The following is a 12,783-nucleotide window of genomic DNA, read 5'->3' as shown; positions in this document are numbered from 1 at the left end:
ATGCCTCTGACTGTCCCATCCTTACTCTGGTCATGAAGTCCTACCCCTGGGCCCAGGGAGGAGAGGGCGGGACCTAAGGGAGGCTGGGGAAGAGGGGGGCTTCACTCCCAGGCCTGGCTGCATCCGGGACGGAGGGCTCCAGTGTTCCCTCTGAAGCGATGTGGACACAATAGCTAAGTTCCATTTGCAGAGGACCGTGGGGCACAGTGACCAGAAGCACAGAGTCGGGAGTCAGACATCCTGGGTGTGGATCCGGGCTCTGACAGCTGGGTGAACTCAGGCAGGTTCCTAACGGCTCAGTCTCAGGCTCCTCCCCTGTAAAAGGAAGGTAGTAATGACACTTGCCTGGTATGCTTTTTGGACTCAGTAAAGGAGGGAATACATGTTACAAATACTTGGAAGATTTTGTTAGCTTTATTGAGGAAACAAGAGACGGAATCATTATAAAATCTTCCTTGGGGGTCTGTGCAAAACCATGGGAGGCGAGTCAGGGCCGGCCAGTTTTTCCCATGGAGGAGCCCGCTGGATGGCCGGAAACACACGTTTAAACCCCTGGCAGGCCTATGAAGAAAGGAAGGCCTTTGTGGTTGTCTCCGTCCTGAGGAACTGAGCTCCTGCTGCAGCTTCTTTGAAAGAGCATGGATGTTGGGCTGACTGCCTCGTGGCTTTGAAAGGATTGTAGAATCCTGGTGTGGGAGAGCTGTTCTAAGTATAAAAGAAAGGGGAAGGAATGACGGATTATACCATGAAGGACAGACACATGAAAAAATGGGGAAAATATATATTAGCAAGAGATGTGACCAATGGTCAGCATGCTCAATAATGAGCTCATAGAAATTAATAATGAAACAATAAAAAAGGAATATCCATGAAACGCTTACTACGTTATCTGAGATGTTATGAAAATTAATATTCATTACCAAGAGTTTTTTTAGTACATAATGTCTAATGAGTCAAAGCAAGTTAATTAAGCATTATTAATGTAATTATCAGCATACATTGCTATCAGCAACAGGAGCTCCCTTTCATTGAACGCATGATTTCTATCAAACAGGCTGAGTGATGGATGGAAACTACCAAAGTTTTTTCTTTAATCCTCACCCGAGGACATTTTTATTTTTATTGATTCCAGAGAGGAAGGGAGAGGGAGAGAGGGAGAGAGAGAAACACCGATCGGTTGCTTCCCATACACACCCTGACCGGGGATCCAACCCAAAACCTGTGTATGTGCCCTAACAGGGAATTAAACCCACAACCCTTCAGTGTGTGGGATGATGCTCTAATCATTGAGCAACACTGGCCAGGACTGGAAACTATCAAATTTAATGTAGAGAATTTTTCTTCCCTGGATTTTGTTGAATTAAGATATGGTTTGCAAAATGGTGCAATATTTCTTTCCTGTAAGTTTTGCTTATTACAAAGCTTTTCTAGAATAGGTACCGGTACTCATGCTGATTTCTTGTATAAACTAACTCATATCATAAGAGCAAAATTCATTTTTCTTCTTTTAAAATTTTAAGTAGGCTACTATTTAAAGGAATAATTAATGGGGAGAGGTGGGTAAATGTTACAAACGTTCAGCTATAAGATGAATAGGGTTTGAGGATCTAATGTAAAACATGAAGTTTGATAACACTGTATTGTGTAACTGAAATTTGCTAACAGAGTAGACTTAACTGTTCTCTCTCACACATACAAATGATAACTATGTGAGGTGAGATGGATGTGTTAATTAACTAGATAGGGGGAATCCTTTCACAATGTATATGTATATCAAATCATCATGATGTACACTTTACATATCTAACAATTTTATGTGTCAGGTATACCTCAATAAAAAAGAAATTAATAATAAAAAATGAATAAAGAACATAGGCATTTTACAAAAGAAGAAATGTTTCATAGCAAACATTTTTTGAAAGTTCTACCTCACTAATTATCTGAGAAATTCAAACTAAAAAGCAGTGAGGTGGGATTGACCTGTTAATTCAGTTGGTCAAACTTTCTGATTAAATGGCTGGTGAGCAAGGTTTTATAAGTGGCTGGCGGGCACATTATCCTTCTCTAAGGAACTTGGAAATATGCATCAAAACTCTTAACATTGACAATTCCACTTCTAGGAAGTTATCTTTAGGAAAAATTACAGAACCAAAATATTTAACAATAGAGAAGATGAATCAATTACGATTTATGTGTAAGACACAACGCTGACACAATCAAAACCATGTTTTTAAAAGTATATAATGTCATGAGAAAATAAACATTCATGATACGCTGTTGAGTGAGAAAAAGCAGGCTACATAAGAATGTGGCTAATAAGATATTATTTGTGCAAAGAACACTGTGCCAGATAGATAATTCATTCTTTCCCTCTTACTCGTGACAGACAGACAAATTTGCATACATTCTCAGTTACTTTAGCATTTGTCTGGAGATTGTTTGTACAGTACATTTAGTTGGCATTCTACTTTTTGATTTTTCACTAAGGCTTTTGGGTTAATGCAGGGTCTGCTGGATTTTGAGTCTCCTGAGGATTTGGAGATAGACCCAGGTGACCTAGAAGGAGGTTCGGCTAAGGTACTGGATGCTAAATATTGTTTTATATTACTGTTAATGGTGTTTGCCCAAGGGTGGGAGGATTTATGGCGATTTTGTTTTCCTTGCTTAAGATCTCGATTGTTTAAGTCTTGTAAAATTGTATGTATTTCATAACTCATAGTCAGGAAGAAACAAAATAATTAAAGGCAATTTCAAAGTGGAGATTTGTAGCAGGATAAATGGTATTGCATTTTCTTCCTTTCACACAAAAATGTTTTAACAGGAATACAAACAGGAATGTGTAAAATGCATACACAAAAGACTGAAAGTAAATGTGGTAAAATCTCTACTGTGGTTTTCCTGCACGGTATGATTATGAATGATTTTTATTTCTTCCTTTGTTTATCTAATTTGTATACATTGTGTCCCATTCCTCTCCAAATATGTGTGTGTGTGTGTGTGTGTGCTAAGAGAGACAGCCAAGGTTCCCTTGAAGGAAATGGAAGCCAAACCGATTAGGAAGAAATTTGTGGCTTAGAAATGGCCTTTCTTTTAAATTTCCTATTAAATACTCCTGTTTTAACAAGAGAAACCCGAGGCATGTGTCTCAAAGTTATTTGCATGCCTTCTCTGCTCAGAATGTGTGTGGGGGACCCCTTGAAATTAGAAGCTCAAGACACGGGTGATGATTTTACAGTCTGGAGCTAGGGGAGCTGGCCTGAGGGAGAAGGACTTAGTAATGTTTGTAAGTCTTTTTCTGAGCCCTACATTACCAAAGCACAACTAGGAAGGAGAAAGAATAGAAGCAGTGGAGTCTCTAAAGTTGCGTTTTACATGTTGGGTGAAGAGGATGCTGCCTGGTGTAAGAACTTTCAACCCTTTGCTGATGTTATTGTGAGGTCAGGTGAGCCTGCTGTCTTTCCCCAGGACCAGAGCATATTCATTACGAAGGCGAAGGTATGACTCCTGGGCAGGTCATTCAGTGGAGGCAGCATGATCTGCTCCATTCATCAGCTCTGTCACTCATATATATCTGCTCTAACAATGCTGCTCCCTGCTGCTTCTGCAGAGGTTAAGGAAATAACACAACCCTTCGCTGACATCATGCAGTAGAGGACAAAAAGGGGTGGGGCTCTATGGGGCAGCAAAAAGCTATCTGTTCTTTGTTGTAGAAATTGGTGTGTTTAAAAAAATGGGAGGGACCAAAATCTTTTTGTTTGCATTTACTAGAGAACATCAATACGTTATGTAAGTAGTGGGGAATAAAATACTGAAAACCTGAGCAAAAGCCTTTCAGGCTGTAAGAACCATCCCTCGTATGGCCTAAGTGTCACAGTGCTACCAGTGGAAACATTGGTTTCTTGAATTAGCAGTTCAGGCTTTTCCACTTAATGCTGAGTCTTCACGTTTGGGAGGTGCAGACCTCCTTGGTAACTTTAAAGGCAGTAGCGTGTGAGGGGAGGAAGGGCAGAGCTATGGAAATGCAACCCTGACAGCATTTACAGGTAAATCATTAGTCAGCCTGCCCTGGCAGCCCATTCTTTGTCTCTCTGGGAGTGTAAAACTATTCTCCTCCAGGAAGGTTTTAAGTATAACTTTGCCCATAGGAATAAGGCTCTCACATTCAATACAGGAATACGAATCGTACTTTTCCACAGGCCGCAGGGGTAGGAGTATAAAGGAGAGGGCAGTCAATTTAAAGGGGCTGTGTTTTTGGTTTTTGTGTTTTCCTGCTTCAAAAAAAAAAAAAAAAAATCCCAGTATGTTTCTTATAGAGCAGGCGTATAATGCCCATGATTTTATGAACTTCATTCTTCCTTAGTACAACCTACAGAAGTGTGGTTGATGGTAAACCAGCAAATACCGTCAGCCGCCATTCTTGGCGAGCTGGAAAGCAGATCGGTGTCCCCGCCGTCTCAGTCTCAGATACGTCGTGCTGGCTGGATCCGTGGCTCCTTATCTCTGTCCTCTGTTCCATCTTCACTTGGGACATGGCTTACCTTTTGATTTCCTACAAGGCATTTGGTTTCCACAGGCTGGGCCGAAGAGGACCCAGGCTCCCGCGTTCTTGGCTGAACTGCAGCAGGCCTTGGCCATGATGGAGGAGTTGATCAAGTCCTGTGAACTGGCTGTGGGTCTGGCAGCCGTCACTGGATGCCCGGTATGTTATGTCCCATAACACTGGTTGGAAGGTTTCCCCTGAGAGGCAGGCACCGTGTAAACAAGGTAGGAGATGCTGAGGCCAAGTCGGAGAAACGATTTATGGTAAAGGATTTTGACTCTGGGAAAGTATCCTACACCCGTCAACACACCTGTGCTCCCAGAGTCCCAGCAGCCCCTCAGGGTTTTCAGGAATCTTGTGTTCCTCGTGGTCCGGAATGTGGAGCCTGGCCTGTGCCCTGGAAAAACCAGGAACTCAGGGGCCAGGATGTGTCTGGGCAGGGGAAATTGCTAAAAGGGTAATTTATTTCGACTCCTGGCACTATTAAAATTTAAAAGATTCTCCTTCTTGATCAGATTTTCTCCATGAAAATTACTTTGAAAATGGGGTGCTAAGTGAAAGTCTCACCCCATTTTACATCTCAGATCCCAGAAGAGGCCCAACAAGCATGTATTATTCTTGCCTTCATCCAAGTGGTTGAAGGAAAATACCAAGAGAGGCGATGCTGGGAGGTTGGGCCATCTCAGCTCTGGCATTCGTGTTGTTCCTGAGCAGGCGCGTCCTGGGCATTCCAGACAAACCATCCTCCACGCTGAGTGCTGGAACATAAGTAATATTCATCGGGAACATACCGAGTATTCATAGTCACTGTGAAGTGCTCTAGATGTTAGCCCAGGAATGTTAGTTTTCTGTCATTGTCATAACAAATCACCACGAGTCTGGTCGCTTAGAACAGCACCAATTTCTCATCTTATGATCCACGGGGCAGAAGGACAACAGTCTCACCAGGGGCTAAAATCAAAGTGTCTGCCTTCCTTTTAGGAGACTCTAGGAGAGAATCTGTTCCTTGTCTTTTCCATCTTAAAAAAAAAAACAGCCACAACAAAGATCACCCACGTGTCTTGGCTCACGGCCACTGCCTCACTTCAAAGCAGCAACATCACACTCATTGAGTTCTCACGTTGATTGCATCACTCCGACCCTTTCTTCTGCTTCTCTCCGACTTTTTAAAGACTCTTGTGATTACATCGGACCCACCCAGGTAGTCCATGATAATCTCTCCACCTCAAAGTGAGCTGATGAGCAACTTTGATTCCATCTGAAACCATTCGGCATGTATCCTGACCTACTCTCAGATTCCAGGGATTAGGGCCTGGACCTCTTTGGGAGGCTGTGCTTACTGTACAAGGACCAAGCATTCTGCATTTCAGATACTTTCCTCCTTCTTCTTTCCCCCCCCCCCCTGTTCATTTTTACCTGTTTTTATTGAGGTCTGGGAAGATGAGATGACCTTTCTTATCTTTCCTTGTCATAAATTAAACCATGCAAATTAAGAAGGGACAAAAATTGTGATCTTTTTCTTTCCTTCCTGTTATTTCTCTGGCCAGCATTTCAGAAACAGCCCCTGGGTTTGCTGTGATCCAGGCAGGGAAGCTGTTTCTGTCCCTGGCACTCAGCGCACTGTTTACTGCTGATGCATGATTCAGGGGCTACTCATGAGCCACACGGGGTGAGAACGGACCCTTTCCTTGGTATTAATTTTTCCTTCTTCAGCTGAAGTCAAGGAAGCGATTTGTTTAATCGTTTGGGGACATCTTTCTGTTGTTTTCTTTTTATCTTTGACCATGTGTCAGCTGCCCCTATGGAATACCCATTTGCCTGAATCAAATGTTACACAGGGCAGGAAACTCCCAGCTGTTCTTCTGAATATAAGTAACATGAGAGGAGGAAGTTATGAGAAAAAAAATGAATGAAACGTGTGTAGATAGCTATCTACTTTAATTTTCCTCCAAACGGCTTGTGTGCAAATCAGATGAACCAGTTTATAGAATTTTGGAGATTTTACAGCACGTGCAAAACATCTTTTTCCCCCCATGTGTCCTCAGAATGGCACCTTTGACATACACTCCGTGGTTTCTTTATTTGCTAAGGCTAACTTGCTTTACACCTCGTACATTAGCTAATTTATCGTGACAGTTTTGTATAATTCTATTGGATGATAGAGCAGGCATTGGAATTTTCAACTTTCTGCTTCAGCAGCAGATCCATGGAAAGAAGAGTTAACTCGCCCAAGATCACGCGGTCATCAGCTTGCACTGTGTCTTGGATCTCTTCACTCCCTAGCCAGGGTACCACCCTCTCCACATACTCTTCATCTGGTTCTGTTTAGAGTGTACTAACAACTCACCTACTACTAACTCAGATCCAATGAAACTGAGAGTCTTGGACTCAGCTTTGTGGAACTTTATCACAAAGTGTTGTACGGGTGAATAAATCTAGCTTCATCTCTTAGTTTCTCTACTTGACATCCAATATTAACCTGGTTTTGTAAAGGAAAGAAATTGAACTTCAGTGGGTGACTTCATAATTAAAGCAACTAGGGGGGAAAAAAATCCCTTCTGATATTTACATTTTTCTCTTTGTGTATACTCAATTCTTGGCTTAATTGAATCACAAAAACTTTTTTTAAATTATTTTTTAAAGAAAGGTTGTTTTATGGAACACTGAGATTTAATATACTTCCCTCTATTTGCCAAAAAAAAAAAAAAAAAGTTTCCCCTCTTCAATCCAATGTATAAAATAGAAAAACATTTAGAGTCCTTTTAAATCCTGACTTGCCAGGAACAAGTTTCAAAGTTGAATAGTAAAGGTTGAATAAAACATTTTAATTTTCTGAAACAAAGTTTATAATATATTAAAGGAAGTATTTTTATTGCAAGTTTATTGTGGGCTAGGCCCATGTATTTTGTTTCTAGGTTACTTTCCACTTTCCTTAACATTTGTTGGCTACAGAAATAAGGCTGAGCAAACAATCTTAATGACTCAGTGGGATTGCCTTGCCCATCTTCCCACCCTCACGACACCTCTAAGTAGAGTAAATGAAGATTAAATCCTATTTAAGGCACCTTGCCTGGCACCTGGTAGGTGCTGAATACAGGGCCCCAGGGGTGACTTATTTGGGTCCTTGATCAGACTGGGAAGGAGGTAACCCCTTTGCTTCTGGCGATTGTAATCTCGGCTTCTCCGTCCCACAGCTTCTGCTTTTCATTTCTGGACCAGGCTTTGTGCGGATTCACTTATCCAGACGTTTTCTGCTTCTTCGTGTAAGAAGCATAGAGCTCTGTCAGAGCCACCCCCCGTCTTCCTGGAGGCTAGCTTCCCTAGGTTCTCTCTCAGCCAGATTCTTCTTTTGGCCCGTGTGGTCACATGTGAAATTCTCATATCAGAGCTCTGGCCCACAAAATGTCCACACATGAAAATGGTGGCGTTTACTAGTTTATTTTTGCCATCATTTCCCATACGGAGGAGTACTTTTCACTTGCTCATTTGTGTGGGGTGTACCCCCTAGCCTATCTCTGAGTTCACATCCATTAGATTCTTCAACACACCAAAGTGAGGGCCACACCATTACGTCACTGGTGGAAAAAAACTGGTTGGGGGTATATTCATTTCCTGGAGCTGCCGTGATAACACACCACATATTGGGTGTCTTAAAACCACAGACATTTATTTTCTCATGGTGCTGGAAGTTAGAAATTCAAAATCAAGGTTCTCTCGGAGGGCTCTTCCTCCTTGCTCCTGTTTCTGGCAACGCGTGGCATCCCTTGGCTTTCAGCTACATCACTCCAATTCCTGTCCCTGTCTTCACGACTATCTTCTATATGTGTGCGGCTCTGTGTCTCTGTTTCTTCTTCCCATAAGGACACCAGCCTTTAGGTTAGGGTCCGCCCTAATCCAGTATGACCAAATTTTAACTAATTACATCTGAGATTCTGTTTTCAATACAGTCACGTTCTGAGGTCCCAGGTGGACATGAGCTTTGGAGGAGATGCTATTCACTGCATTAATTCCCTCGTAGTGCTGAGCACTCAGCTTCATGCCCCACCCCCCACCCCCGCCCCCGCCCCCGCCCCCGCCCCCGCCCTCACTAAATGCCAATAAATGAATAAATACTTTCTAAGGGACAAATATCGGTAAGAGGTTGTGCACGTGGTCTCTGGCTTTGGGACCAACTACAGTCTGATTGGAAAGAAAGGATATACATGGTTGAAAAGATGGCCCGGGTCATCCTTGGTCCGGCTCTGAGGAACCTCCTTGCCTGCTTCCCCTTGGCAGTGGCGGCCTCCACACAGACATGCATCCTGACTGTTTAATCCTATCAGGGGCATGGCTCTGACAAAGCTTATGCAAGACGACCTGGAGGATATGCAGCTGGTCTGTTTCAGCTAGACTCACACCCAGCAATCGGCCCCAGTGACTTCCAGTGATGATGGACTTACTGGAAAAGTTGACCGCAGAACCTCAGGTAGGGTCAGGACAGTGGCAGCGCCGAGCTCCCAGAGGTGGGAACTGGGCAACTCCAGGCTCCCCATCAGTTCTGGGGCCTTGGCCTGGAAGGGAGTTGAGGTTCTCACCTATGTGCTCTGCCTCTCCGCTCACCAGGCAGTGACTGGGTCCGTCCATGTCTTTTCCCCTTCCTCATAGTTTCCGGTGACTCATCTTCCTTATCATTCATTCCACCACCTGCCCTCTGATAGAGCATCTCACAGCTGCAACCCCTGCTGCTCACCGCCTCCTCCTCAGGTCTCTTCAGCTGAGATAAGGATCAGGTTGGCTGTTTGGCATCTTTTTCACACGAGGCCCCTGGGGTCAGGGGCTGGCACCTCCCTGGCCCCACATCCTTTGATCAGTTGCCTCCCAACATGCAAACGGCTGTGGCTGCAGGAGGGGTGAGGAGGAAAGTGCAGAGGTGAATAAGGACAGAAACATCGCTGTCCATGGCTGCTTCTTTGGCCATGGCCTTGGCAGACACCTTACTAAGATGGCCCTGCCCTCTACAGGTCATTGGAGAGAGTACACCTGGGCTTGTTCACACCCCCATTGTTCTGGCCTCTTTTAGAATTGCTTTTACAGCTGTGCCTATGAAGTGATGCTCCACCTTCTCCAGATGTGTCCTTAGAAACTGCTTTACCTAAAATCCATTCATCCCTCTACTCTGGGATGTGTTTGAGGGGGTGCTCAGTATTGGACTCAGTGACCCTGTATGTATGAGGACTCATGGGAGAAATGTCTCTCATGTCTCATTAACAGGAATCCGTGCGTTTCCTGAACAACTGGTTTGGGTATGTCTTGGGACATAATGATTCACATAACTCCCTGTGCTTCCCTCTGTGCAGTCTGCTGGGAGGTCAGAGCTGAGTCTGCAGCAAGTGTACATGGCTTTATTGCGTGGGTTTTATGTACAACCTTTACATCTTAAAAAAATTTTTTGCCCTAATTTCCTCAGTTATTTTCTGTCTGCAGGGGTGGGGAAAGTCCAGCCCACGGGCCATATAAGGCCTAGGAAATCTTTTGGTCTGGCCCTGCTAAGGCGTTAGGGGTGAGTTAATTAAATGTCTGACCAAAGATAGCAGGCTAATTTTTAAGTTGATAATTTTGTATGGCCCGCGGAATGATGCTATAAACATCCAATTGGCCCTTGGCAGAGAAAGGTTCCCCACCCCTGCATTAGGTCGCATTAAGCTTTCTCCTTTCAGAACAAATCTCATGATCCCAGGTTCTCATAGACATGAAGCAGATGTTAGCTAGCAGATGGAGCACGTGGATTATCCGAGATCCACGATGCAGCAAAAAATTCTGTCTCTTCTGAGCATAATTCCCATGTTAACCGCTTGCCCTCGTTAAGTAGTGTCATGTCTCAGAAACGAAGATGCGGACATGGAATTCTGCTAGCTAAAATGAATTACAAGACAACACCTCAGAGTCCCAGTATCTTTCGTTCCAGTATATCCAACTTGCTGTAGATGTATCCCCTTGCGCGGCTGAGCTATTTCCTGATGTAACGGAGTGGTGTCGGCATGCTCAGTGAAGCTTACAAGGTTGCAGTTTTGATTTAGTGGCAGATTGGCCTGAGTGGCATTTCTAAGGTCCGTGGGCCTCAGAATAAGCATGATTTCTCCTTTGAAAACAGACCCCTCAGAGTTCTTTCCCTGGCGAGTCATTGAGCAGCTTCGCTTTGTGTGTGTGTCTGTGATCCTTGAAGGAGGACATCCGGGAACTGGGCAGGCTGCTGAGGCACGGCGCGTTCAGCGTCTGGACAGTGCACAAGGAGCGCTCCAAGATGAAGGGTTTCATTCGGTTTAAGCCCAGCCAGAGGCAGCTCTATCTATTTGAGAGGGGAATCGTGTTCTGCAAGATACGGATGGAGCCCAGTGACCAGGGCCTGGCCCCTCATTACGGCTTTCAGAAGTCTGTGCAGGTAAAGGGCTCCTGTCGCAGCTGGGGGCCCGCACACCCTATGGACAGAGACATAGTGATCTGATTTCACAGGCAGGAAACTGTAGCATAGAGCGCTGAGGCTCACTCACCAAATGCCACACCACAGAGCCACAATCCACACCCACGTCTGCCTCCAGAGTCAGGGCTTGGAATCAGTCAGTAGACAGGGCAGAGCCGGAGTAGAGGGGGATTTTGTGCTAAGTGGAGGGAAGGGACCTATTTCCTCCGGGCACAGGAGTGAGAGACTTGGTGATGAGAGCCTGTGTTACGGAAGAGGTGATCTTTGCTTAAAGGTTGCGGCTACCGCTCTACTGATAGAAAGACACAGTCTGTTATCCTCTGAAACAGATGAGGCAGTTGGCTCTGTACCAGATTGTGTTTTACGCTCCTTGGAGCCATTAGGAGAAGAGAGCAAAAACACTTGGAAGGAAGATGGAAGAAGAGAGACATCAGGGGTAGAAAGGATTAGGGTAGCTGACAGTGGTGACAAGTTTGAAATCAGAAAACGATGGTTTAGAAATTTTTTCTTCTTTCTTTGTAACAGTGGGCGACACTTTCAATTCACCAACTTGAAAGGGGGAGCAACAGAAAGTTTGAACTTGTCAACCGAAATGGACTTGAGAAATACATCCTGCAGGTAAAGCTCGGGTCTTCCCCAGAGGGGTGCCCGTGGCTTGACAAGTGTTTTCTATCATCATTGTTCTAACTCGGTCCCCCCGGAGAATGAAAGCGCTGTGCAATTCCTCCTCCAGGTGATCTGATACTCACAGTGTTTTCTTATCTGTCATTGCAGGCAGCTTCCAAAGAAATCAGAGATTGCTGGTTTACGGAAATAAGTAAATTATTGATGGAACAACAAAACAATAATAAAGGTAGGCTTACCCTTGCTGACTTTAGTCTGGAGAGTTATACTGTTTCCGACCTAGTGGCGGGTGTGCAGATTGGAGATATTGTTAAAGAAAATAGTTTGCCAGAGAAGTAACTGTAGCCACACTTTTGAGTATCTGGAAGGTAAAGGGCTTGCTTTTTTGTGGTTGTGTGTGTGTGTGGCCCTTGTAGTTACGTTCCCCCTTATATGTAATTGCCAAGATTAACTTTCTCAATCCAATAGCCCAAAGCCACCCCAGAAATTGTTCATGGAAATTTAAATGGCCAATATGACTTTCAGAAGCTGTACTACTTTTTTAAAAAAAAATCCTATCTAATAATAGAGTAACATGTAAATTACCATCACTCCGCTACACCCACGATTGGGTGGCGGGAGGCTGGGGGGCGGGACTCGGGGTGGCCTATCCGGCCATTGAGAGGCATGGATCCGCTGCCACTGAGGGGGGCTACCCTGCTGTTGAGAGGCGCAGGGGGCAGGAGTCCCGCCCCCTGCGCCTCTCAACGGCCACTGAGGGGGCCTGCCACGGACACCCAGCTGCGCCTCTCAACGGCAGGGTAGCCAGGTGTCCGCGGCAGCCCCCCTCAGCTGCCGTTGAGAGGCGCAGGGGGCGGGAGTCCCACCCCCTGCGCCTCTCAACAGCAGGGTAGCCCCCCTCAGCAGCCGCGGACCATCAAAAGTGGGGGAGCTGGGTGCCTGGTGCACCAGCGGACAGGCACCCAGCTCCACCGCGAAAAGCGAAAGCGTGTAGGGGACCTTACACGTGCATGATTCAATCATGCACTGGGCCTCTAGTTGAAATATAATTAATATACAATTCACTCTCTTAAAGTGTACAAATCATTGGGATTTAGTCTATTCATGAGGTTGTGCAACCATCGCCGCGTGACAAATTCCAGAATATTTTCACCCCGCCCCC

General features: G+C 44.9%; 1 protein-coding gene across 1 annotated transcript in view; it reads left to right on the top strand.

Moving 5' to 3' along the window:
* The window catches only part of MCF2L2 (MCF.2 cell line derived transforming sequence-like 2), a 149,675-nt gene that overhangs the window by 110,651 nt on the left and 26,241 nt on the right, over positions 1-12,783 (top strand). Inside the window, 5 exon segments of the mRNA XM_028146668.2 lie at positions 2,506-2,577; positions 4,574-4,699; positions 10,743-10,958; positions 11,523-11,615; positions 11,772-11,850. Coding sequence (XP_028002469.2) covers positions 2,506-2,577; positions 4,574-4,699; positions 10,743-10,958; positions 11,523-11,615; positions 11,772-11,850 — 586 coding nt within the window.

Source organism: Eptesicus fuscus, chromosome 3 (genome assembly GCF_027574615.1).
Source record: "Eptesicus fuscus isolate TK198812 chromosome 3, DD_ASM_mEF_20220401, whole genome shotgun sequence".
NCBI lineage: Eukaryota > Metazoa > Chordata > Mammalia > Chiroptera > Vespertilionidae > Eptesicus > Eptesicus fuscus.
Note: the sequence above shows the minus strand (reverse complement) of the source record. Positions and strands in the feature narration are given on the sequence as shown.